At 48.1% G+C, this 26,982-nt stretch overlaps 1 protein-coding gene across 10 annotated transcripts in view; it reads left to right on the top strand.

Annotated features, from left to right (window-relative positions):
* The window catches only part of LOC119444370 (fatty acid synthase-like), a 648,066-nt gene that overhangs the window by 238,752 nt on the left and 382,332 nt on the right, over positions 1 to 26,982 (top strand). For 9 of the 10 annotated variants that reach the window (XM_049663305.1, XM_049663303.1, XM_049663308.1 and 6 more), the window contains exons 15-17: positions 3,368 to 3,721; positions 10,927 to 11,170; positions 21,999 to 22,235. In XM_049663305.1, the coding sequence (XP_049519262.1) occupies positions 3,368 to 3,721; positions 10,927 to 11,170; positions 21,999 to 22,235 (835 nt within the window). The remainder of the gene's footprint in view (positions 1 to 3,367; positions 3,722 to 10,926; positions 11,171 to 21,998; positions 22,236 to 26,982) is intronic. The other variant, XM_049663304.1, reaches the window with a different exon arrangement.

The raw sequence follows: 26,982 nt of genomic DNA, 5'->3' as shown, positions 1-26,982 counted from the left end.
CTGCTTCTGAGATCAGCCTAGTTATGGTTTCATTCATTATCTCTATGTTATCTTCGTCTTTCTGTTCTAAAGCTGCAGATTTGTTTGCGAGCACAAGCCTGAATTGGTCTGCTTTTACCCTTACTGCATCTAGGTCTGCCTGTTTCTTCTTGACTAATTTTACTCTTTCTCTCTTTAATTTGAGAGATATCCTAGACCTCACTAACCTTTGGTCACTGCACTTCACCTTACCTAACACTTGTACATCTTGCGCTATGCTGGGATCAGCCGAGAGCATGAACTCTATTTAATTTCTTGTTTGTCCATTAGGGCTCTTCCAGGACCACTTCCTGTTGCTGCGCTTCCTGAAGAAGGTCTTCATTATTCGGAGCCTATTTCTTTCCACGAATTCTACCAACATCTATCCTCTAGTGTTCCTAGAATCAATGCCGAAGTTACAAATTGCTTGTTCACCATCAGCCTATATTTATGTCGGCTACAGGACGAAGGCCTTTCTCTGCGATCTCCAATTACCCGTCTTGGAGGTCGCCAGCCTGCTTTTTCCTACTTTTGCATTGAAGTCGCCCATAACTACAGTATACTGAGTTTGCACCTTTCTCACCGCTAATTCAAGATTTTCAAGAAACTGTTCTATTTATTCATTATCGTCACGTTTTTCTTCCTGAGCTCCACACCAACACCACGTTAAATGCAATAGGACCTAACAAACTACTCTGGATTGTGCTCCCTTTATTCTATACCACCTTTATTAAGGCGGCTGCTACCCTCTCATCAATGCTATAGAATTCGTCAATGTAGCCCGCTGTCCTTATGGACTAGAAATCCTGCTCCTAATTCTCTCTTTTCTGGAAGACTTCTGTAGCAGAGGACGTGGCCGTTAGTCAGCACTGTATACGCCTCACCAGTTCTTCTCACCTCACTCACTAAGACCAGTAATATCCCAGGCAATACCGGATAATTATTCAAAGAGGCCTGCTAAACTAGCCTCACTCGATAGGGTGCGAGTGTTGAACGTTGCCAGGCTCAGTTTCCAGTGGTGACCTGTCCGGATCCTGAGCTTCTTAGCACCCTCTGCCGCGTCGCAGGTCTGACCTCTGCCTTGGTCAGGTGCCCGCAGCTGCCGGGGACTGAGGGCCATGGGTTAATTTCATGGGTTATGGGGGAGGTAGTGGGCGAATACTGCACCAGGGAGGCCAGTTGCTGTTCTGGCGAGGGAGTGCCTTTGTTGAAGCTTATTGGGCCTTCCTAATTTGGTTGCTCCTGGACTAGTATGGACCCACTGGCTCTCGGGCATTTGTTTTGCCGGTGTAAGGCGCCACTCCAAACCTGAAAATCTAGTGGACTGGAGGAGGATTCGAACATACGACTTTTGGATTAGTAGCACGTTGTTCTACCTGAGCTCCACGCCACCACCACGTTAAATACAATAGGATCTAACAAACTACTCTGGGGAGCTTCGCAATGAATCAGCTGCAAGCTAGATCGAAAGTTATCAATGACGACCGTTTGCTTGCGGTTACTCAGAAATGAGCGTATCAGGTCACGATGGGTTCCGGATGCCGTAATGTTCAAGTTCTTGGACCAAGATGGTGTGGTTAAGCAGGTCAAAGGCTTTGCTGATATCAACAAAGAGGTAGTGTGTTAGCATTTTGGCTTCAATATTGCTCAAAATTAGTTCAAAATGTGACCTTTTTATGTTGTCTGCAGTAGAATCCGCTATAAATAGCTTCCTCATTGCCTACGCAGTTTTCGACACATGTTCATTCCATCGAATATCTGACATTGCGGTGATGCTTAAGTACTTGTGATTCTTTATAGCTAAATTTCAGCTGACATTAGGATATAATCACACCCATTGTGTTGGCTTCCTAGTGTATGTCATCGTATCTGTTTTGTTTTGTTAATTTTCATCTGCCATGTTTTACACCATATTTCAACTTGAGATAATGCGTTCTTGAGGAGCCTGTGGTCACTTCGGCTACCAGTTTCGAGGTATACAATACAGTCATCCGCAAATTATTTTTTACAGGTGTGTCTTCAACGGTATTAGTACCTGACATTAGAGAAAACACAGACGCAATAAGCAAGCCCGATTACCTATTTAGCATGCGCCAGGTTCAGAACATACATCATCAACCATCACACGCAGATGCCGAGTTTACAGAGATGCAAGTGCGGAGTACCGAGTACCGAGTTTACATTCATGCAAGTAATGAATTATTGCTTAGTATACGTAGAAGTTTAGACAGTAACTTTGGGCGGGAAACTCAGCCTACTGCCTTTTCAAAATCCAGTCGTATATCTATTCTACCTTTGACATCAATCAGTTCTCATAAAAGCAATAATAGTGCCTTAAATATAGACATAACACTTTTCTATTTAAATTCAATTAGGCATTCGATGGATATAAAGCAATATCCACGAATAGGCACAGTAAACATGCAATGAAGTTGCAGCGTTGAATAATTATTGGCCTTATGGCAACGATTGTGGCACACGAGGATTCTGGCAGACCTAACTAAATGAACAAGCATGATGTCACGCGCGCACACGCAAACATGAAAGCATCTCACTCGATGACCATGGAAAGTCGCTGTGAAAACGCTGGGGTGAGTAAGCATGCAGCAGCAGCGAGTGAATTGATCTTCGCGCCCGCCCGTCACGCCGCAGACGTCTTTCAAGATAGAGAGGCCGGGCGGGCGCGTGGGGCTTGAAACTCGGCCTAGTGCCTTTTCAAAATCCACTCATGTATCTATTATTCCTCTGACATTTGTCAGCTTTCACCAATGATAACCTTATTGCCTTAAATGCAAACAAAATACTTTTCTATTTGAGCTCAATTAAGCATTGTATGCATCTAAAGCAATATCCACGACTTGGCACAGTTAAGATACAATGAAGTTGCAGCGATGGATAAGTAATGCGTCTTGGCTACGATTCTGGCAGACACGATTTTAGAAATATCAGATACCACAGCAATGTTAGCAGCGGAAAGATTGTTTATCTGTGTGATACCACAGTTGGCAGCCCCTTAGTTCGTGCCATTTCATGTGTGCCGATTGGAATATTCTAGTGGTCACTGCACAGCGCTCTGGCAGCGTCATTAAGTACGTATAAGGCAGATTCAAAGCTATGTAAGCTGAATAAATTTTCCAATAATAAAAACCAGTGTTTATGTGTGCTATTGGAGCTTGTTTATGTTTGTAGTAAAGTTCAGCTGCTATTTTATACAGCCGTGTAAGAGCCGTGAGTTCACTATGAAATGAATAGTCGAATGTGTCAGCAGAACACACATAGTGTCATTGCCGTGAGCCCTCAAACAGGGCTTCGAGCACTTGATGCGGCAATAAACGTCGAATGCGTGCAGATCCGGCCTGAAGAAGCGCAGCCACTGGGAACACCTGCGGCACCAGTTATAGTGAAGGCCATCGCGTGCACTCGGTTCTACGAACGGAAGTCTTACGTTATCGTCGGAGGCCTGGGTGGTTTCGGCTTGGAGCTCGCCGAGTGGATGGTGAACCGTGGATGCAGAAAGCTGGTTTTGACCACGCGTTCTGGAGTGCACACAGGATACCAGCGTTTTTGCCTGCATCGATGGAGAGAAGCGGGTGCCAGCGTCCTTGTGAGCAAAACCGATGCCTCCACGCTGAATGGCTCTCTGCAGATCATCAAGGAAGCCGAGGCCATGGGCCCCGTTGGTGGCATCTTTAACCTAGGCGCAGTAAGTACTCTGGATAATGCATGCTAACGTTCAGTCGGAGATGAATGTTTATAGACCGCACCCTCGCATATTAATTATTGCATAGCATCATGGGGAAACACGTATCCCGCTCATTTATCCCCATTGCAGCATACCCAAAATCAAGCAATTCGCATCATCACAGGTAGCAGCTACACATCAGAAGCATCTTCATTGCTCAGTTCAAATGGCATTTTATCAGTACAGAAACTAAATAAGTACTCACTTGGAATGCTTGTCCATAAATCTGTTAACGGAAAGCTCCCGTTCCCGATAATTACTAACAGCCAATATCCTCACTCCTGATCTACCCGATTCGCTTCTACCAACAGGTATCTATTATCAAATGCTAGAACTAATTATGGTAAATTTACTACCAGTTTTTCAGCCACACAACTCTGGAACTCATTACCGTGTCATATTAAGATAATCTTTCATTTTTACACATTCAAATCAAGTCTCCGTAAATTTTTGCACTCAATGTAATCATTTCATGATGACCGTTTTATTAATAACTACTTTGTGTTTTAAATAGTTTACGATGTTAGCTAGTGACTTATTTAATACGGTGTTTTGTATGTTTGCGTATAGCTGCTTTATATTTACATATCTTACTCATTTTTAACGGGAGGCCCCCTGTACAGTCTGTTGACTATGTGACCTCCCTCTGTATGTTTGTATAATCTCCATTTGTAACTTTCTATTATGCACAAATAAAGAACTGAACTGAACTGAACCCTCAAAAAATAAAGAACGCTGAGTTTTGCCCTGATTGTTGCGCGTAATTTCCAAGTGTGAACGTCCAGCGAATGCTTCTTGCAAAAAAATTGCAGTGCACCACTGAGTGTCTGGTTTTTCGCCTAGGATTCAACGAATTTCAGCTATTGTTCTGTACGCGTTACCCACAATGTTTCCTTGCGGACAGTACGTTATCTGTGCTAACCACGCAGAACCCACACTCAAGAAAGCTTATAAAATCGTAGGAACTGAGACTGCACGTACCATCGATGAAATGTGTATGTTTAATAACTAACCAATCAGTTGCTGTGGCGAGAAAATGGGGCTGCAATGCTTCATGAAGCATATCTGGCTAATACTATAGTAGCCTGAGCTTTTGCATTTAAGAGGATTAATTTTGCGTTTCAAGACACGTAATCCTCGACAGCATTAAATTGTTTATGAGAAACACTGAAATAAAAAAAAACACACCCGCTGTGACCGACTGCGTATATTGCCACACCTTGCAACATGTGGGACATAATTAGAAAGCCGAAGACGCGCGCTAATCCACGCGCCATGCGCCGGCACCTGCTTTGACGGGCGCCAGCGAAGAGGCAGACGAAGTTACTCCGATCCACGCGCGGGTGCCTGAGCTTTTGCGTTTGTTCAGCTGGCGGTCAGGGACTCGACGCTCAACGCCTCAACGCTTCAGGTCGTCTGTTCTCCTAGAACGTGACATTTCTGGTGGAGGTGCTGGGTAGCCCTCGACCTATGCAACAGACCCCTCCTAGCAGCAAGAACATCAGCACCATACCGGAGCTTACACCAGTGCACCGTGCCAGCCGGAGAATTCGGGGACTGGCCCCTGAGATTGTGCCGTCAACCAGGAGCACAATGGCTTCGGAGGAAGGTACGGCGACAGTACCAACTCATTTAACGTTGCAGAGCCCGCGAGTGCCACGTTCCTTCCACGGCGACCTTTATGAAGACGTGGAAGACTGGCTGGACGACTTTGAACGAGTAGCAGATTGCAACGAGTGGGACGACCGAGCGAAATTAAAGAATGCGTATTTCAGCCTCGAGGACGGTGCTCGCACCTGGTTCCAGAACCGCGAAGGGGCCCTGACATCATGGCGTGAGTTACGTCGGCGGCTCTTGGACACGTACTCGAGCCCCGATCGCCGAGAGCGAGCAGAACGGGCCCTCCAATCGCGTGCTCAGAAGCCCAATGAAAGTGTTCTGATGTACGTTGAAGACATGACACGTCTCTTCAGGCGAGCCGACCCTAACATGCCCGAAGACAAGAAGCTCCGTCATTTGATGCGGGGTGTCAAAGAACAGCTCTTCGGTGGGCTTGTTCGTAACCCGCCGAGGACGGTTACCGAGTTCCTCGCAGAAGCCGTTGCTATGGAAAAGGCGCTGCAGCAGCGGTCGAACCAGTATGACCGACAAGTGAATGCTGCTTCGACAACCATCGGTCTGGGAGCTTTCGCGACTGACATTGAAGTGCTCCGCGAGCTAATACGATCGGTAGTCCGCGACGAGCTGCAACAGCTGCACCGGGCGCAGCAGCCTACGGTCAACTACATCGCTGACATCGTGCGTGACGAAGTGCAGCATGCACTCGGGGTACCTCAACCTCGCCCCGAAAGAACACCCCAGGCGAGTGAATTTCGGCGCACGACATACGCTGACGCGTTGAGGCGCAGTCTCCCCGGATCGGCGACATCCCCACTCGCGGCGACCGATTTCCAGCGTGAGACGTATGGAGACACACTGAGCCGCTCCATCCCTGCATCAGCTCCGCCATGTCCCGTTGCCCTCCACTCGGCACAGGCGGTGCCTTACTTTCCCGACAACCGCCCTGTCACACGTAAATCGGACATTTGGCGCATGCCCGACCGACGACCGCTTTGTTATCATTGTGGTGAGGCGGGTCACGTATACCGCGAGTGCCACTACCGCCAACTTGGACTGCAGGGTTACGCTGCCAATTCACCTCGACCCCGGTTCGGACAGAGACCGCCCGAAATTGAAGCGTTCATCGCCCAGCAGCGCGCGCCTCAGTCACCAAGACGCCAGTCGCGATCGCCATCACCGCGGCGATCCTATCCAAGTCGCGAAGGTACGTCGAGGGTGACGCAGGGACGGTCTCCGAGCCCTCGCCTGGAAAACTGACGTCAGCGACCTTCCGAGGCGAGGCCGCTGACGCGCGACGTGCTGAAGACCCCCCAGCGACGCGACCTCGACCCGACGGAGATTCGACGACGCCTGTACCCAGAGATTTGGACCTCCAAGCGACGCGACCACGACCTGACGGAGATTTAACGACGCGTGTACCTCAGCCTGCAGACAAGGTCGCGATGAACATACCTGTGCTCGTCGACGGGAGAAATGTCAGTGCGCTAGTCGACACCGGCGCCGATTACTCAATTATTAGCGGAACATTGGCGAGCCTTCTCAAGAAAGTTATTATGCCTTGGACTGGGACACAAGTTCGTACAGCTGGCGGACACGTTATCGCACCGCTTGGCGTGAGCACCGTTAGGATACGAATCCGAAATTGCACGTTTCTCGCTAGCTGCATTGTCCTGCGTGAATGTTCCCGTGATTTAATTCTTGGAATGGATTTTCTCCGGGAATATGGTGCCATCATCGACCTCAGGAAGCGTTACATCACTTTCTCTGCGAGGAACGCTACGGCACAAGATGATGCCTGCCGCCATAGAGCCGGACTTCGCGTTTCCGACGACAGCGTAACTATACCGCCTCGTTCCAGCGTTATGGTTCAGGTGATATCCGAAGGGGCGCGCAACGGTCAAGTCCTAGCAGAAGGCAACATGTCCCTTTTGCTGAACCTCGGAATTTGCGCGGCACGAGGCATCATTGACCTTCGAGATGGCCGGGCTGAAATATTGCTCACAAATTTTACCAATGAGCATCGACACCTTTTTCGCGGCACTGCCATCGCCTACGCTGAAGCCTTGGAGGACGTGATTGAGTGCTTCGCTTCTGAGGAAACCGACGCCGATGAATCCTCGCTCGCAGGCATTGACATCAATAACGAGCTGATGCAGGAGAAAAAGAAGGCACTGCGACAACTATTATCGGAATTCAAGGCATGCTTTGCGTCTTCCTCTAAAGTTAGTCAAACGCCAATCGCGCAACACAGAATAATCACCTACGACGATGCGCGTCCTATCCACCAGCAGCCGTATCGTGTCTCGCAAAAAGAACGCGAGGCAATCAAAGCACAAGTAAAGGAAATGATTGACGATGGCGTCATCCAACCTTCAAGCAGTCCGTGGTCTTCACCGGTCGTACTCGTCAAGAAGAAGGATGGCACGCTTCGCTTTTGTGTTGATTACCGAAAGCTCAACAACGTCACAAAAAAAGACGTTTACCCGTTGCCGCGCATCGATGATTCTCTGGACCGGCTACGGCGAGCGAAGTACTTTTCATCTCTTGACTTAAAAAGCGGCTATTGGCAGATTGAGGTCGACGAGCGGGACCGTGAAAAAACTGCCTTTGTCACTCCGGACGGTCTTTACGAGTTCCGGGTGCTTCCGTTCGGTCTTTGCTCTGCTCCAGCAACTTTCCAACGGATGATGGACACTGTGCTGGCCGACCTGAAGTGGCAAAGCTGCCTCGTGTATCTAGATGATGTCGTCGTTTTTTCAGCCAGTTTTTCTGAGCATCTTATCCGACTCCGTCAGGTACTCGAGGCAATCCGATCGGCTAACCTTACACTAAAGCCTCAGAAATGTCACTTCGGCTACCAAGAGCTGAAGTTTCTCGGTCATGTCGTCAGCGCGAACGGCGTCCGTCCTGATCCCGACAAAACTGCTGCTGTGGCCGCTTTTCCAACCCCTACCGATAAGAAAAGTGTCCGGTGCTTCCTGGGTCTGTGTGCGTACTATCGGCGCTTTATCAGTAATTTTTCGAAGATTGCTGAACCGCTTACCCGTCTCACAAGAAACGATATGCCGTTCACTTGGAGCGCTCACCAAGAAGCCGCTTTCACCGAGCTCCGACACCGCTTAGCTTCACCGCCCGTTCTTGGACACTTTGACGAACAGGCGGAGACAGAAATTCATACCGACGCCAGTAACATTGGCTTGGGTGTGGTACTCGTACAACGGCAGGAGGCCGTTGAAAGAGTTATCGCTTTCGCAAGTCGCACTCTATCGCGCCCGGAGTCCAACTACACCACTACGGAGAAAGAGTGCCTTGCGGTCATATGGGCTTTGCAAAGTTTCGGCCTTACCTTTACGGCCGCCCATTCAAGGTCGTGACAGATCACCACTCGTTGTGCTGGCTCTCCAACTTAAGGGATCCTTCTGGACGACTGGCACTGTGGAGCCTACGCCTGCAAGAATACGATGTGACCATCGCATACAAGTCCGGGCGCACGCACGAAGACGCCGACACGTTGTCGCGCGCGCCTGTCGAATCTCCTGATAACGACATTGAGGACGACAGCGCTTTCCTTGGGGCTGTAAGTGTGACAGATTTGTCCCAACTGCAGCGCGCAGATGAGGAATTGCGGCCTATTATCGAACATCTAGAAGGCCGCGACGCCACTCTGCCCCGTCAATTAGCTCGCGGACTGTCGTCCTTTTGTTTACGACAGGGCGTACTGTACAAGAAGAACTCCGATGCCAGCCACAAAACTTACCTTTTGGTCGTGCCAGCAGAGCTTCGTGCCGAAATTCTGTTCGCCTGCCACGATGAACCTCCGTCTGGCCACCTCGGCTACACCAGAACCCTTGCTAGAGTGCGCAAATCGTACTATTGGCCGAAACTCGCCACTTGCGTTAAACGGTATATCCACGCCTGTCGTGAGTGCCAGCGCCGGAAGTCGCCAGCTGTGAAGCCTGCGGGATTACTGAAACCCATTGACCCACCTCGAAGACCTTTTGACCAAGTCGGCATGGATCTCTTGGGCCCGTTTCCTCGGTCATCTTCGGGAAACAAGTTTATAATCATCGCCACAGATTATAATATTATAAACCGACAATATTATAAACCGTAGCGCATTTAATGTATCTTTCACACTACGCTTTGGCACCTATTGGGTTAAAAAATTTTGCTCGTTTAGTAAATGGTGGCACCGTAGGCGTGATAGCAAAACCTTGTGTATGGTAGCGACTGGAAGTTAAATGAGCTTGCGTAAAAAGCCAGCAAGCAAACTGACGCCTAAAACAACGTCTTTGTGATTAATCTGATCTTCGGTTAAACGGACTGAGGTGAAAACGTGCCTATATTCCCAGTACTCTCAGTATTACTACGGATACACTATGTCACGCAGGCTTAAGTCATTCCCTACCGCGCCCACTGGAAATCGTTAGCCCGCTATCAATAGTTTGAAACGCAACTTTCGCTACCTTCCGCCCGCTCACAGACGGGTTTCGCCTTCGGACGTGAAGGAGGCTAACTATATTGTTGTCTAGGCAGTTCGCATTTTCCCCCGCCCGGCGGTAATTTTTGAACGCGCTCCAACGTTTCCCGATCGTCAAAGTAGAAGGTAAACATGGCCGCCTCCGGTAGCCGCGCGCGCGTTTCGAAAGATCGCAGATCTCGTGATTCCGCTGCGGGTGCGGCTAATTTTATCGATTAATCGACCAGCAGCGAATTTAAGGATGCTATGTTTTTGTCGTACTTTCACTCTGAGAGTGACGACGATGGAAACCAGCCCGGAACATCGGCGGCCGCAGCCCGGCACGCCTGTTCTATAAAACATTTTGAGATAGGGCCTCTTCGACGACAATACGTTTTGTATATCTCATATCTTTTCCTACATTTTTTTCTTGGCCGATATAAGCGTGTCTTTACAAACTTTGTTCAGTTTTATGCCACAAACTTGATAATTGATATCTTTTTATGACATCCATCTCGTTAATAAAGCTTTCACGTGTGAAATGTCATTCATTCTCCTTTTTGTTTATGTGTTACATAAAATATTGTGCGCAGTACTTCCTTCAGAAACGAAAAAGTCTAGTATAACCTAGAAAAAGCATTCATTTTCCCCATGGTAGGGAAAGAGTTAAGAGCGTACAGAATACCGTAACAGTAGAATATTTATGGATGGAATGCATCGGATAGGTGGTGAGGCTTATCAGGCTTATATGGCATACAAACTGGGTTGTCGTTAACATGATGCATATTAGCGGAGCAAAAATACAGCACGCATGATAGAAGGCACTACAGACGCTGTCGTCGTTCGGTGTATTGAGGACGCCAAATTTTGTCGTTTTGTATATCGCCCACGTGCCTTTTCTCTAAAAGTAGAAGATGCATAGGTCAATGTTTGTTTTAGTGATCAACTCAATACAATCGAAAACACTTACACAGAACGAAACCATCAGATAGAGTGACCTGAACGGCTCCCCTTAACAAATGTATTTCTTTAAGAATGCGGCCACTAGTTGGGCACTTTAAGCGCTGACGATCTCGCTTTCCGCCAGGTGCTTCGCGACGCGCTTTTGGAGAACCAGACAGCCGAGGCCTTCGAAGCTGTATGCAAAATCAAGATCGACGGCACCCGGTACTTGGACGAGCTGTCCCGCACGTTGTGCCCAGAGCTTGACCACTTCGTCGTTTTCTCTTCTCTCACCTCCTGCCGGGGCAACATTGGTCAGAGCAACTACGGCTATGCTAACTCCGCTATGGAACGCATCTGCGAGCGTCGAGCTGCAGCCGGACTACCCGGTAAGCTGTTCTGTTCACATCCATGCATGTGAAATGACGTAAGTAAACTAACATTGCCAAAGTAGAACTAAACTACGATATAATAGAACACTATGCACTATGCTCACTTCGATACACTGTATATGCTCACTTCTAACTCATTCATTCTTTAAGAAACGCGCTGTTTTTACGTTTCAAAAACAACTACGACAAAAAAAAACAAAAAAAGCAAGACATGTACCAAAGACATAATAAAACATTAAAAGTAATAATAAATAAGAACTGAAAGCGACACGAAAGAAATATACATGAAAGGCACAAACACGCACAAAAAAAAACAGAAAACATCAAAACCAACATACACGCATGTCATACTATGAAGTATAGACGTTCCAAGTTTTAAAAGCTCGGTTTATTGAAAGATGGAGTAATCAAAGGTACGTTGATGTACTTAATATCCAAATGTGTAACCTGCCATGCATTGGCTCATAGTGTTCGAATGTGCGTCCGGCTGCGCTTCGTTTATGAGGCGCTCAGACACGACGGCTAACACATTAAATGTGACACCTAGATTCTGATTGTGTTTCCGCATGCAGATGGGCGTCACAGAGCAAGACTAATGAAGGCTCCCCATATTAGTTAGACAAAATTCGTGTAAGTAAATCGACGATTTCGTGTTCTTCAAGGACACATTCAGTGAAATTTAGGTTTGTTGCCACAGAAGTTCGTGTAGAACACATGCCCCTGTCACCGATCGTTCGATAGATTGCCTAAGGCGATGAGTGACATATGGATGCGGTTAGCATCCCGTACAAGTGCTCTTGTAACCAGCAGAGTTCAACAGCTTTGAAGACATCATTTTGTTGCTCAGAAACATAGAAATTCTGTAAACCAGTTACCTCCAGCTTCACATCCAACTAACTTCGCCGCGCTCCAGCTGTATTCCGGCCTATGATTCGTACCCATTCAGACACCAAACGTTTGTACTAGAGTCGTACTTACTCGGATATATCTGTGACTTCGCCACCATCGCCGCTCCTCTACACACACTTCTGAGTTCGAGTGCGTCCTTTGTGTGGTCGAACGACTGTGAAGCCGCCTTCCAGACCCTCAAGCGATGTATCACGTCAGGGCCAGTGCTCCGTCATTTCGATGCAACCGCCTGTACTACTCTACACACAGATGCAAATTAGCAAGGAATTAGCACTGTCCTGCTGCAGCGGAATCGAAAGTCTGAAGAGCAAGTCGTGGCTTATGCAAGTCGTACACTCTCTCCTGCTGATCGCAACTATACCATCACAGAACAGGAATGTCTCGTCATCGTGTGGTCAATAGAAAAATTTCGACCTTATATCTTCGGCCGAAATTTCAAAACTGTGACCAACCACCATGCTCACTCTTGGTTGTTCCTGAAAAAGTTGTCTGGACGCCTCGGCCGTTGGGTACTGCACTTGCAGGAATATGACTTCATTGACACGTATAGATTCGGCAAACAACATCAAGATTCCGATGCTTTGTCGCGCTGACCACTGTCGCTAAAAGTCCATGCTTCACCGTCGGTCTGCACTTCACCGTCTAACCAAACGTGCAAGCACACGCCCAGTAGCCAGGTACAGTCAGTTGCCTCAGTTGACTTCCGTCTACGGACCACGTCTCTGTCCAACGTACTCATCCATACTACCGTACGCTGACCGACCGACTCACTGGCCCAGCACTACCCCCAACAGTCGAATAAGGCGACAACGTTGACGTTTTCAACTTCAAGGTGGATATTTATTTCGATTAATTTCTCATCCTTCCGGTAACCGATGGGTCCCAGTCATACCTGGCTCATTTCGACTCCACGTTTAAGAAGCATTATCACAACGACGTCACGGCTGGCCACTTGTGCTTTCACAAGACCACACAAGACAAAACGCGCCGTTTCTGGCCGGGCCTTTCCACCTTTCCCGCGAAATACGTTGGCTCCTGCGCGTCATCTCTTCCGCTCAACATCTCTTCCAGCCGATCCTCTGCATTCTCTACCATACCCGTCCACCTCCTTCAAAATTGTGGGCATAGACTTATACGGAACCCTCCCACTGACGCCCGCTGTTCACCGCTGGACTGTTAACGAAGCGGACAATCTAACGCGCTACACTGAGACAGCAGCTCTTCGCTCTGGTACTGCCTGCGAAGTCGCCCAGTTTTTTGTGCACGGTATCGTTTTGCGCCACGGTGCACCTCGTGTCCTCCTCAGTGACCGTGGCAAGATGTTCCTTTCGCATGTGCTTCGTGCAGTCGCGCGCAACGCTCCGGAGGGAGGGCACGGAGGGTGGGGGCGCGGTCTACTCCGGGCGGCCCGAGCTGCCGCGCGCGCCCGCCTGGGCCGCAGGGCTCTAGGGAAAGGGTAGCAAGGGGGGGGGGGGGGAGCGTTCTACGCCTCGGGCGCCCACCCGGCCGGTCTATCTTGAAAGCCATCTGGGGAGGGGACAGAGTCTGCCCTGCGCTGTGTTTTCGTGGCTTAGTTCGCGTTGATGCGAGCGACAGTACGAAGGTCAATTCGCTCGCTGCTGCTGCCACGCTTACCCACACGAGCGTTCTGACTGTGAGTTTCCGTGGTTACAGAGCGAGATGCGTTCATGTTTGCTTGTTCATTTAGATAGTATGCCGATGTTTGCGAGTTTACACTACCAATAAAACTTAACTTAACTTCGTATAGCTGTCCACTAATTTGCTATCGCATCGCAATCCATGCTTCGCCTTTCGAGGAAACAGCCTTTTTCATGTTGCTCTATAATTTTCTCAGTGACACTTTTCAGCTAATTGCATAATTTGAGGAGTTGAATAATTATTTAGACTAATTATGTAATTGGGCGGAACGGAACAAATTATCTGAGTATCTCCAAGCGACGGGAAACATTACCTTGGTCCTGTCCAGTTAGTGGGATATAGATATTTTTAAATCTTGGGGCATGATAGTTACGACACTGTCATGATGTGCGCGGGTACAGTGCTTGTTGACCAGGCGAAGATGACGACGACATTGAATGGTTGCGGCACGAGCGCTCCCAACAAAATTCGTCGAAGACAAAGAAGATGCGCAGCTGCGCCACGACCCTATGGGAGAAGCTTAGCCAATGAGCAGCTTCCACGAGCAGTGGAAAAAGAAAGAAAGAAAGAAGCGAAGAACGTTGGGAGAGAAACCGGCATTCGTGGAAGATGCGGCGGGAAATGGAAGATGGCGTGCGGGGCACGGGGGTAGCGGCTTCTCCAGCCTGTGGTCGCAACAAACTCCCATCCGGACGCAAGCGCCTCATCTACTCCATCCCGAAACCTGCGGCTGGCGAACGCCGTAAGGGCGCCCTGCCCAGGCCTGTCCGGCGTCTCGAATACCTCGGCCAAACTACGGCCGGTGAACGTCGACAGGGCGTCCGGCCGCTTCCAACATGCTCAATGATCGACGCTGTGCCGAGCTTCACCCTCAGGACGTGCACCACTCTGCCCTTCCCCCGCAGGGGCGTCTGCGTCAGCAGGCGTTTGGTGTGTTGCGACACCACGGACCCGAGCACATGGGGGTTGGCCCCTCCCGCGTGTAGCCGTGCGCGGCTTAGCCGTGTCCGGGGAAAAGAGGATCCTGGGGGTTGAGCCGATGCCGGGTGTTTGGACCTTTATGGCCCCTCGGCGGAGGCAACACGCCTCTTTGGCCTCCGCTTCACGTAGACGGCACCCCCGGACTGACCCACCCGGGGGAAATCGGTGGTCGCCTTTTCCTGTCCCCCTCTCCGATCTTTCTCTGCTCTATTTTTCTGTCTTCACTGTCCTGTCATCTCTTCTCTTCTGTTACTTCCTCAATTTCCATAGGCGGCTTGGGTTAACCTTGTGTAGGTGCCCTCCCTTGGGTTTATATATAAGGTTATAGCGGCAATGTACGGCTGGCGCCTGCAGCCTTACACGTTAAGTGCTGCAGCGTCCCCTTGTTGGACTCCGTGGTGGGTGGCTGCCATTGCTGCCAAAATACACCAAACTGCTATGGGAACACCCGCTTTTCTCCGACTTCTAGATCGTCTCCCTCAGAAGAGGGGACGCACCGATGATATTCTGAACTTGTTCACCAGACCAAAAGACATTTTCCCTCGATTCCAAGTAGTACATAGTCAAAGAACCGAAAAACTAGCAAGAACCATGTCCCCATTTGTAGTTGCAAAAAGCTTGACCAACACGCTAGGCCCTGGCTACAAGGTCACCAAAATGCCAAGCGGGGACCTTCTTCTTGAACTACGTGGCAAAGAACAATACAATAGACTCGGCAAACTTGTTACTTTTGGTGATGTCCCAGTTACCGTTTCAGCGCATCGGTCCATGAACACAGTACGGGGGGTAGTGTCAGAAGCAGACCTCATCGACCTATCTGAAACTGAACTGTTGGAAGGATGGAAGGAGCAAAACGTCACGAATGTGCAGCGCATTGTTATGAGACGGGACAACAAAGAAATCCCCACGAAACATCTGATACTTACCTTTGAATTGAGCGAATTGCCACAAACCATTGAAACAGGCTACGCAAAGCTGTAAGACCTTACATACCAAACCCTAGGCGTTGCTACCAATGTCAAAGATTCGGCCATGGCTCGCAGAGCTGCCGTGGTCGACTCACCTGTGCTAAGTGTGGAGTACAAGGTCATGCCTCAGACAATTGCGAGGCCACACCTCACTGCGTTAATTGCGATGGTGAGCATCCAGGGTACTCCCGGTCTTGTCCAAGTTGGAAAAAAGAGAATGAAATTATAACACTGAAAGTCCGTGAAAACATATCGTTCAGGGAAGCACGCAAAAGGTGCTCACCATTCCACACGACTACTTATGCTGATGTGGCGCGTCAAGGGGCAGCGTCGCAGCGGCTAATGCCACCTGCACAGCCCGCACGCAGCGAGCTGTCGCTTGTGGCTTCTGCCCCCAGGGTGGAAGGCGCTAAGCCTACTCCACCCAACCAGCAAACAGGCCCGGTTACCCTAGGGTTGCCGGCACAACAACAGTCCTCGGTGGCAGCCTGCGCTTCGCGTAGCGAACCCGCAGGCCCGCCAGCAGCTCCCACGGTGGGTGCAGTCAAGGCTGCCTCACCCTCATCGGCCCCTGCTGGCGCTAGCAACAGCCGGCGCAGCTCAGGCCCAAAGGCAGCACCATCGACCTCAGGGCTGGTGGGCGCGAATGCCTCGTCCTTCGAGGGGAGACTTTCCCGCGAAACTTCTCGCTCGCAAGAGCGCGTGTCCGGCGCTTCACAAGAAGCAATGGACACCACACCCATCCCGACGGCGCACCAAGCGCCTAAGGAGCGGCGAGGTTCCCTCGACCGCTTCAGAAAGGACAAATCCCGCGTTACAGGGCCTGGAAAGGGCTCTGTAATCTAAAGCAACATTTCCTTTTTTAGTACACACAGCACCAATTTACTTTAACTATGGATACACAAATCATTCAATGGAACGTCAGAGGCCTTCTTAGGAACCTCGACGATGTCCAAGAACTTATTTACCAACACAATCCAAAAGTGCTGTGTGTACAGGAAACGCACTTAAAATCGAAACATACAAATTTTCTCCGACAGTATGATACGTTTCGTAAAGATCGCGATGATGCTCTCGCATCATCAGGCGGTATTGCCATTGTAATTCACAAAAGCATAGCATGTCAACGTTTGCAGCTACAAACGCCCCTTGAAGCAGTGGCAGTTCGACTTGTTCTTCTAAACAAGCTCATCACCATCTGCTCACTTTACATACCCCCCCATTACCACTTACATAAACATGAATTTCAGTCCCTTATAGATGAATTGCCAGAACCCTATCTTGTTCTTGGCGATTTCAATGTGCACAGTAGTCTGTGGGGCGACTCTCGTATGGATGCGCGAGGTCGTCTTGTTGAACAATTTCTTTTCTCCTCTGGCGCGTGTCTCCTGAACAAGAAGGAACCTACATTTTACTGTCTCGCAAACAGAACCTTTTCTTCTATTGATCTTAGCATAGCTTCCCCGTCTCTATTATCTGAACTTAAATGGGAAGTTACCAAAAATCCGTACGGGAGCGATCACTTCCCAATACTACTGCGAACAACCAAAACTGAGCCGCCACCGCAAGCCCCTCGATGGAAGATTGACACAGCCGATTGGGAGAAATTTCGAAATCTTACTAGTAGCATCTCCTGGGCCAACATGTCTTCGTTAGGAACTGATGCTGCTGTGGAATATTTTACTTCCCTCATAATTGATGCCGCTTCTAAATGCATATCCGAAATAAGTGGTGCGGCATGCAAACGCCGTGTCCCATGGTGGCACGACGAATGTAGGAACGTTCGTAGAAAACAGAACAAAGCGTGGGGGTTGCTACGCGATTCTCCTACTGCGGAGAATCTTATCAATTTTAAGAAGGTAAAGTCCGAAGGCAGGAGAACGCGCCGACAGGCCAGAAGAGAGAGCTGGCAGAAGTTTTTATCAGGTATACACTCGTATACAGATGAGGCCAAAGTCTGGAACAGGGTTAACAAGGTGAGAGGACGACAAACATATTCACTCCCTTTGGTAAACACACAGGGCGACAGCTTGGAAGACCAAGCAAACCACCTGGGTGCACACTTTGAACATGTGTCCAGTTCATTGCACTATTCCCCAGAATTTACAAAACACAAAGCAGCAATAGAAAAACAAAAACTAGACCGAAAGAGCACCGGGAACGAGCCTTATAACTTGCCTTTCTCTTTAGCAGAGCTTCAGGCATCACTCGCCTGTTGCAACCAATCTGCCCCAGGCCCTGACCACATATTATATGAAATGTTGAAGAACCTGCCCTCTGAAACGAAGAAAACCCTTCTCTGTCTGTATAACTCTATATGGATTTCCGGCGAGATCCCCTCTGCCTGGAAAGAGGCCATAGTGATCCCTATCCTGAAGCAGGGGAAGGATCCATCGTCTGTATCGAGTTATCGGCCGATAGCGCTAACAAGCTGTCTCTGCAAAGTCTTCGAAAAAATGATAAACCGTCGCCTATTACATTTCCTTGAATCAAACAAACTGCTTGACCCATACCAGTGCGGCTTTCGCGAGGGTCGGTCCACCACTGACCATTTGATACGTATCGAGGCGCAGATACGCGAAGCTTTTGTTCACAAACAGTTCTTTCTGTCTGTATTCCTAGACATGGAAAAGGCCTATGACACCACATGGCGGTTTGGAATACTGAGAGACCTCTCCCACTTTGGTATACGTGGTAATATGTTAAATATGATTGAAAGTTATCTGCTGAATCGCACATTCCGTGTTCGAGTTGGCAATGTTCTATCACGACCTTTTGTGCAGGAAACTGGTGTACCCCAGGGAGGCGTGCTCAGCTGCACACTCTTTATCGTTAAAAAGAACACGCTTTGTGCTTCGTTACCACCCACTATTTTTTATTCCATCTATGTGGACGATATACAAATAGGATTCAAGTCCTGTAACCTCGCAGTGTGCGAGAGACAGGTACAGCAGGGGTTGAACAAAGTGTCAAAGTGGGCAGACGAAAACGGGTTCAAAATAAACCCACACAAAAGTTCTTGTGTTCTTTTCACCAGGAAGAAAGGTCTCGTTGCAGATCCCACTATCGAAATGTATGGACAACAAATACCTATAAACAAAGATCACAAATTTTTAGGCATCATACTTGATTGTAAGCTTACTTTCATCAACCACATAAAACATCTCAAGGCGAAATGCCTAAGAACAATGAACTTACTGAAAATTTTATCTCACACATCCTGGGGCACCGACAGGAAGTGTTTAATTCATCTTCACAAGAGCCTCATTCGGTCACGATTGGACTATGGTGCCGTAGTATATCACTCTGCCGCCCCTAGCGCGCTAAAAATGCTAGATCCTGTCCACCATCTAGGTATCCGCCTGGCCACTGGCGCATTCAGAACAAGCCCCGTCGAAAGTTTATACGTGGAATCGAATGAGTGGTCACTCCACCTCCAGAGAACATACATCAGCTTCACCTATTTTCTCAAAGTGCACTCCGATCGGGAACATCCTTGTTTTACAACCCTTAATGATTTGAAGTGTTCAACGCTTTTCTATAACCGACCCTCTATGAGGCGGCCTTTCTCACTGCGTGTAAGAGAACTTAGCGAAGAGATGGATGTCCCACTTCTAGAACATCGCCTAATGCCTCCAGCTAAGCTGTCACCGCCCTGGGAGTGGCAGGTGATAGAATGTGATCTATCCTTTGTAGAGGTCACAAAGCATGCTCCCGACCTCGAAATTGCAATGCATTTCCGCGAACTTCAATCGAAGTACTCGTGCTCGGAATTCTATACCGACGCATCCAAGTCCCATGTTGGCGTATCTTACACCGCGGTTGGCCCCTCTTTTTCTAAATCCGACGTATTGAACCCCCTAACAAGCATTTTCACCGCAGGAGCCTATGCAGTACTGTCTGTCGTGAAGCATATAGAGAAATTGAAACTACAAAAGGCAATAATACTCACAGACTCGTTGAGTCTTGTAAAAGCGCTAACATCTTTACAAAAGCATAAGAATCCTGTTGTTATCGAGCTTTACTCACTCTTGTGTAACATTTACCAATCTCGTAGACATGTAAAATATGCTGGGTGCCTGGCCATAGAGGCATCCAGGCAATGTGCTAGCAGACAAGTTGGCCACATCAACTACATCGCAAGCTATTAATCCTGCCGCTGCTATTTCCTCCACAGATCTGAAGCCTTTTTTGCGAAGGAAACTGCGAGGCCACTGGCAGCGTCTGTGGGACGCTGAAACAACTAATAAGCTCCACTTGATTAAGCCACAGTTAGGGTTCTGGCCCTGTACAACTAAAACACGACGAACTGATGTCCTATTCTGTCGTCTCAGAATAGGACACACATATGGTACTCACAATTTTCTATTGAATGGAAATGATCCTCCAACATGTGGTAGATGTGGCGACAGGCTCACCGTCCTCCACGTCCTCTTGGAGTGTCGGGAAGCCGAAAGAGAAAGAAAGAAACATTTTCCTCTCGCATATCGCTATTGTGTCCCTCTGCATCCCGCTATGTTTCTCGGTAAAGAACCACTTTTTAGCACCAACGCAGTCCTTGCTTTCTTGAAAGATGTTGTGTTACATGTTATTAGCCCAATAAGTTCGTAGTGCATCCTCTCTCTAGAGGATGTTGCTGCGATAGTTTTTTAACTGCACATGCCTCCAGGCCCTTGTGTTTCAAGGGCTCTGTTTAGGCACTTGTGCTTCTGGCCAATTCTTGTATCTTAAATTTTTTGTAACTCCTATCATTCTTTCGCAATGCATTGTTCATGTCCATAGTACACATAATCAGTCATTGCCATAATCTTATTACTTATAGATTTTACGCATTTACAGCGACTGATTTTAGGCCCCTTTACAGCCATGCCACATCTAATGTTCATATAATTCCCTATTCATCTACCACTAACAAGCCATTACCATCGTCTTGATACGAACTAATACTGTCATGGCGCTCTTTGGCCATACCTGGCCCTTGCGCCACTAAACTCCAACAATCATCATCACTCTGCCCTTCGCGCGCTCCTCGCCCTGACTGTACATCGTGCCCACTTCACTGGTGAACTCTCCTCATGTAGTACCTTGAATGCTTGCATGGACTTCAGCTCTTTTTCTTGTCTGTGTTTTCCGTTTGCTTGCCCTGTGTGCTTTAAATATAGTTTGTTTGCTGTGCACCTTTAGAAGCGGCTTCACCATTTCTGATGACTTCTATCATTGAGCTTGTATTTATTTAAATAACCTGTACTTGAAACCACGCAGCTTCATGACAGACACCCTGTATATACGACCCATCTTGTCCACCTATCCATGCTTATTGAAATGACTGTTTGGTACTTTAAATGCACATATCACTTAAACGATCCTATTTTATGGGATGACACAGGACGTTTTAGCTCAGGAGTTGCTATCTAAACGCATGAGACCGGAGAAATTGTTTTTTCTGGCAATTACTGCACTGAACTTGAGGATGTGTGTCGCATACAAAAGGAAACACTAAATGCTAGTGACTGTAGAAAGCAGATTGTTAATTTATGCTTTCACCCTACCCGCACAAATTGGTAAATATTGAAAAGTAAAAAAGGCAAGTTCCAGTATGAGGTTGGCGACGCTGTAACTCAGAAATAAAAAGGGTATCACGATACTCTGAAATACATAGAATAATAAATCTAAAGCGGAGAAAATTGATGTAGCTATACACCCCTCTGAAGTGTACTTCTACGTTGTGACAGAGACTTTTGGAAAACCTTCAATGGCATTATAACAATTTCACATAGGCTGTAAATTCATGTATCAGCTTTCTGCTTTCGAGTCGAACTCTAAGAAATTCAGTTTGCAGAACTGCGATATCTGTCTTTAAGGCAGATTTGTAAGTTTACTAACTCCGTGCTTCGTTTTTTTTAAACATACCAATTTAGGCAATTTTTGGTGAAAGATTCCAGTTCCTCATATAAACGTACTCGACAAGGGGCCGATGTGAGCACCTTGATTCATCCTGAATTAAAGTGGTTCAGCACAGGCAAACGCTAGGACAAAATAAAGCACATTGAACACACAGGCAGTTAGCCACCTTTAGTCCTGAAATGAAACTATTTTGCATAGTCAATGTAATTTTACTTTCTCTCTCAAACGTAAAATAAATTTCATTCCACACGTACCGTCCAGTGGTCATCTCATGAAAGCTTATCTGCGTTTTAAATGTGTATGAATAGAGCATTTGGAGTTTGCCCCAAGCTATGGCTTGCTCTTATATAGAATTCATTAAGTAGACCAAGGTAAATCAACGACGACATGTTCTTTGTTTGCAGCGCTGGCCATCCAGTGGGGCCCCATTGATGATGTCGGCCTTTTCCACCAGACAATAACTTCGGATATCGAGAGCTATGGGCTCGTACCACAACGGATCGCTTCTTGCATTTCAGCGATGGACCGGTTCTTGAGTCAAAGGCGAACTATTGTTTCCAGCTATGTGAAGCCTCATCAGTCCACCAAGGAGGACAGCAAGAAGAAGCATGATCCTGCGCATCCTGTTGCACGCATTCTTGGTGAGGCGAAATTTCTATACCGAATACCGTGAGTTCGTTGCATTACGTGGTCGTAAAGATAGTAGCTGCTGGTGCTATAGCGTTGTCATACTACCTGAACGTGGCTCGTAAGGTGTTTTAACGGGTTGCCAAACCACTCTGTCTCGACAATGTAGGTGTTGTGTACCAACGCACAGTGAACATACATGCGCGAGCATTTTGTGAAATGATGTCGCAATAGCAATGTTTCAGGAATTTAATGAATGAAGGCGCAGCCGTCGCGGCTTCTCGCTTGCTGTTGCAAGCTCCTCTGCGGGCGCAATCTCATCCTCGCTCACCAACTAGGTGCCGTTCAGGGAATGCTAAGAATAGGCGTAAGAGCCGCAAAAGAAGGCACACTCCATCCTTCAGCTATATATGATAGGACTTGCGCGTGGCGCCGACTGAACGGAAGCTTCACGGAAGGATAAGCACCGCACAGTGGCCGAGACCCCGCTGGCATTTAGAACACACAATAGCTTTCTCGTCACGTTGGTGGTCTCGTCGCTAATCGATAGGTCAATTGACAGCTTTGGCTCTGGTGACGTCATGCCCAAGGAACTAAGAAATTGCGTAAAAAAGCATGGGGCTGTTTCTTTTTGTTCTAAAATTGTACCTTCCCAGCAGGGCATAGCGTTGCCATGCGATCTAGAGATGGTCGACACAGCGTGTTCTAAATAATAGGAGCGCTTATTTAAATTCGCAGAGGCAAGGTAGGGGTCTTTTAAGCTTCATTAGAGGCATTGTGTGTCGCAGCACTTTGTTGCTCCAAAATGTGAGCCAAACAATAGTATGACACTGACTTCTAACATTACCCCTTAGAACTTCTGCGAAGGCAGGAGTTGCCGCTATAAGTCAGGGAATGGAGTATTTATTGCGAAGAATTGTTTGGCTCATTCATGGCAGCTTGCGGTAGGTAGGTTGCGCTCTCGCCTCGCTGTAAGAAAAATGGAATAATGTGTGAGCGATGAAGTAATTGAACCTCTGCCGTCGAGCGCAGCAGACGAGTGCACTAACCATTTGGGCACGATCGCACGCATGCTTCTCGCGTTCCAAAGGCAGCCAGCCAGCTCTTTGAAACACACGGCGCATGAACCCGCTTGCTAGCTTGCTTGCTTGCTTGCCTTCGAGAGTGGCTCATACCCATTATGGGGGATTGGCAAAGAATCGGGCGATTGAAGGAAATCGGAGTCTAATAAGGATCACTTTTTGAAAAATTTTGAATGACTAAAGAAATTTATTCACATAAAATTTAAGAATTCAACAAGGAAATCGTCCTGATTCAATTATATATCCCACAACAGCTGCACCAACATCCCTATGAGAATGTCCGTGAGAAGAGGCACCAAAATATAGAATATTGGGTATCGTAATATTCAATCCAACACTGTGAAATTTTTCTTCTAGAGCGTGTTTTCTTAATGAGGAAAAGCGGCGGCATGACAGGAAGAAGCGTTCTATTGTTTCGTCTTCACAACAGTATGAGCCCAAGGAGGAGGGCGCCAGATCGATGCCGATAAAACTTTAATGTAGGAATGTGACATCTGAATTTGGTAAAGAGGACTTCAAGTTTTCTATTATGGAAGAATTTTCTGGTCCAAGGAAATAGGAGGTCTGGATAATCAGTTAGGGTTATTAATGGCAGGTTCCAAGAGTCTTGCATGACTGCCCGTCTCCTGAACCTAGCCGCGGTTATGTAAGCTGATACAGGAAGAATCGGAAGGATTGGACCACTAAGGGCTGCTCCCGATAAGCTGTCAGCTTATTCATTGATAACTAATCCTTTGTGACCGGGCACCCATACCAATCTAAATAATGTTAAGTTAGAAGGTATAAGATATTGAAATATACGTGAAACTTGGCTCCCCTTGCCACTTTGTCGTCTTCTTTCCTTCTGACAGCTCGCGCTTTGAAGCGCCGTGTTAGACTGCACGATCTCGGCGCGTGTACGCCGTGCCACTTTGTCTTCTTTTTATTTGACAACCCGCGCTTTGGGGCGTGCCGTGTTAGACTGCGCTAACGCCAGGACCGGCCCACTTTGCCCAGTAATTTTCTCGTAGCAGCTTACGCTACGTATAAATTCCGCGACGTTGTGCAGATTTCATGATCGCCCAAGTTAATCAAGCTTTAACACTTCTTCACCGAAGTACTAATGACGTCGTCGTTTTCACATAACAACCAGAAATAGTCATGTGTATATGCGTACGACTGTACATATCTGCACCACGTAGTCGCTGATGACGTAACAAACCGTGTTTGCCTCGCTTACGTTCGTCCACTACCTCTGAAAAAGTCGATTATCGCAATGTGATAGGCTGGCGTCGAATGGCAGGCGTATAGCCACCATGTCATTACTGTCATACGATCGTCTACAACGTGGTTTTCGTCGTGGCGCTGTCGTCACACACACCTATGCTCGAGACCCACGCTCACAACTACTCAATTACCGTTGACGTTGTGAGCGTGAGCGTGGTACACGTTAGATGACCTGACATCGTTTTGCGGAAACCCAAACAATGCTGTATAGCCAGGTCCCAGCAAAATGCTTCGCATAAAATTGGTTCCCACAGTTCGTTGGATCTGTGCGTGATTTTACCAACGTGAGCTTATTGTATGCCTTGAGGCAGCCTATCTCAACTTAGAGGGTCCCTGAAACGGTTCGGACAAATTTTGTAGACGTGTAGGATACATCTACAGTAAAACATTCGCGTCACAATTTAAGAAAAGCGTCTCATATTAAGAGAACTACAGACGATTACAAGTTGCCCTCCTCCCTAGCCATGCATTTCCTCCTCAACTAGTTCGCCGAGTGATCGGGGCTAAGCTCCCCCTTCGGTGGCTCTACGTCATGTTGTGACGTACGTTGTCGTCTACTTCCGGTTATCCTGGAGCCAGTGCGCGAAGGCTCTCCAACCCTTCCGCTAGCCGCTCGGCCGTCGATCCCCTGCGGGAGCGATCAAGCAGCGTGCGTTGCGAGCGTTCTGTCGCAGCGCCGAGCGTGTCCGGTATTCCGGTAACCACAGGCGGGCTGGGTGTTTTGACGGATAGCCAGAGGCGTGAACTAAAGCCTCTCCATACCGCAGAGATGAAGGAGCTTCGTAGACGTGCGTGAGCGGCCTGATCGGCATGCACGGTCCAGCCATCTGGTGTGCGCAGAGCTTAAACAGCCAAATACAGATCTAATATTTCTGTAACCAAGTGTAAACATTTGAAACATATAAAAAAACAACGTGTTCAAGATTACTCTCCTGCCAAAAATTTGAGCCAGCAGCAAAGTAGAAAAAAACTTGGTTACTGCTATATTAGCTGTGTCTTTGGTTGAGCTTTGTGCCGCCAGGTGGCTGCACCGTGCAAGCAGTTAACGTTTGCCTCTCCGTTCAACACGTAAAACGTGGTAAAACAGCCAGTACACTTCGCTTGAGTTCACCTGAATACCGGACAAGCCAAATTCTATTGTGGCAATCCTTCGACGTGAAGTGACGGCGGTAAACGCGTAGATACTGGCGCCGTTTCGGATACCGTCAGTCCGATGCGCTGCAGCCACTCCGCTCGTCTGCTGCCTTGCAGCGGGGCACGATGTCGCAGCTTGACATGTCGCCGATCGCTACGTTTGCAGCCCATAACACAAGGGCGAACCATGGTGCTTGCGAAAAGAAAGAATAAGACCAACACTGACCGCGCAGCTGTCGTCAACACGGAGCGCGTTGTAACACAAGCAGACGACACTTGTAGGCCGGAAGTGCTTTTTGTGTAGGGATACATGTCCTTGTGCATTCTCTTTCTGCTACTTTCTTTTTATAGAAACAAATTAACTAACATCTAAACTATTACGTACAGAATTTGTTCACCATAATGTTGGCAAAATTATCGATGACGCGCCCAGGGCAGCCAATCGGATAGCTGGCCCAGTGACGTATTCTGGACAAATCGCGTAATCTGGGCACAACACTCAGCCGCTTGGCATGCTGCAATCGGTAGCGATGTACATTTTAAAACCTTATAATAAATAACACGCTTTACGTGGAGCGCTTAGATGCGTCAATTAATGATCAGAAGGACCTACTCTAACGACTCAGTACGTTTGTACAAAATCGTGAAAATCGTTTCAGGGTCCCTTTAATGGTTAGCCATAACGTCGTATTACAGGTGCTATAAGGTGCGCTTTGTGAAGAAGCTTCGATCCTCAAGGAAGGTTGAACCTCCTAGAGTGACACTCGTTTGGTTTGGTCGCTCTACTTTGGTTTATTAAAACAAAGATTTCTTCGCCTCTTCTCCCCACTTTCCTGGGGCTGCTATGGTGTTGCTCACACGCGCCGCTGACTTTCTTGCAACACCCCCAGATGGCGCTCACCTCCGCGCATCCTTAAACGCATCCTGGTCGGCGCAGCTGCGGCGGCATTTCACTGTTTGAGCGTTTGGTCCGGGCTGTGCGTGTGTTCCTGTGCGACATAAATTCTGCTGCTGAGCTATGGAGGTCGCGTGCTGGGCTGTGATAGCGCAAACATTACAATCGCGCATAGCCTGAATAGAGTGCTTGGAGCTGACGTCTCTGCCGGTAGACGTGGTGGTGAAGCACGCTGCGCTGCCGCGATCGTATGTAAAACGTCCGTACACTCCTCTTCAGCAGCCGAACGCGCAAGAGCAGTCCTCTTGCTGACTAGCCGTTCTGGAGGAAATGTTCTTGTGTACACACACGTCTGTAACGATGCGATGTGCAATGTGAGGCAAT

The sequence above is a fragment of the Dermacentor silvarum genome, chromosome 3 (assembly GCF_013339745.2).
Source record: "Dermacentor silvarum isolate Dsil-2018 chromosome 3, BIME_Dsil_1.4, whole genome shotgun sequence".
Taxonomy (NCBI): Eukaryota; Metazoa; Arthropoda; class Arachnida; order Ixodida; family Ixodidae; genus Dermacentor; species Dermacentor silvarum.
The sequence above is the reverse complement of the archived record's forward strand: the minus strand, read 5'-3'. Positions and strand labels throughout refer to the sequence as shown.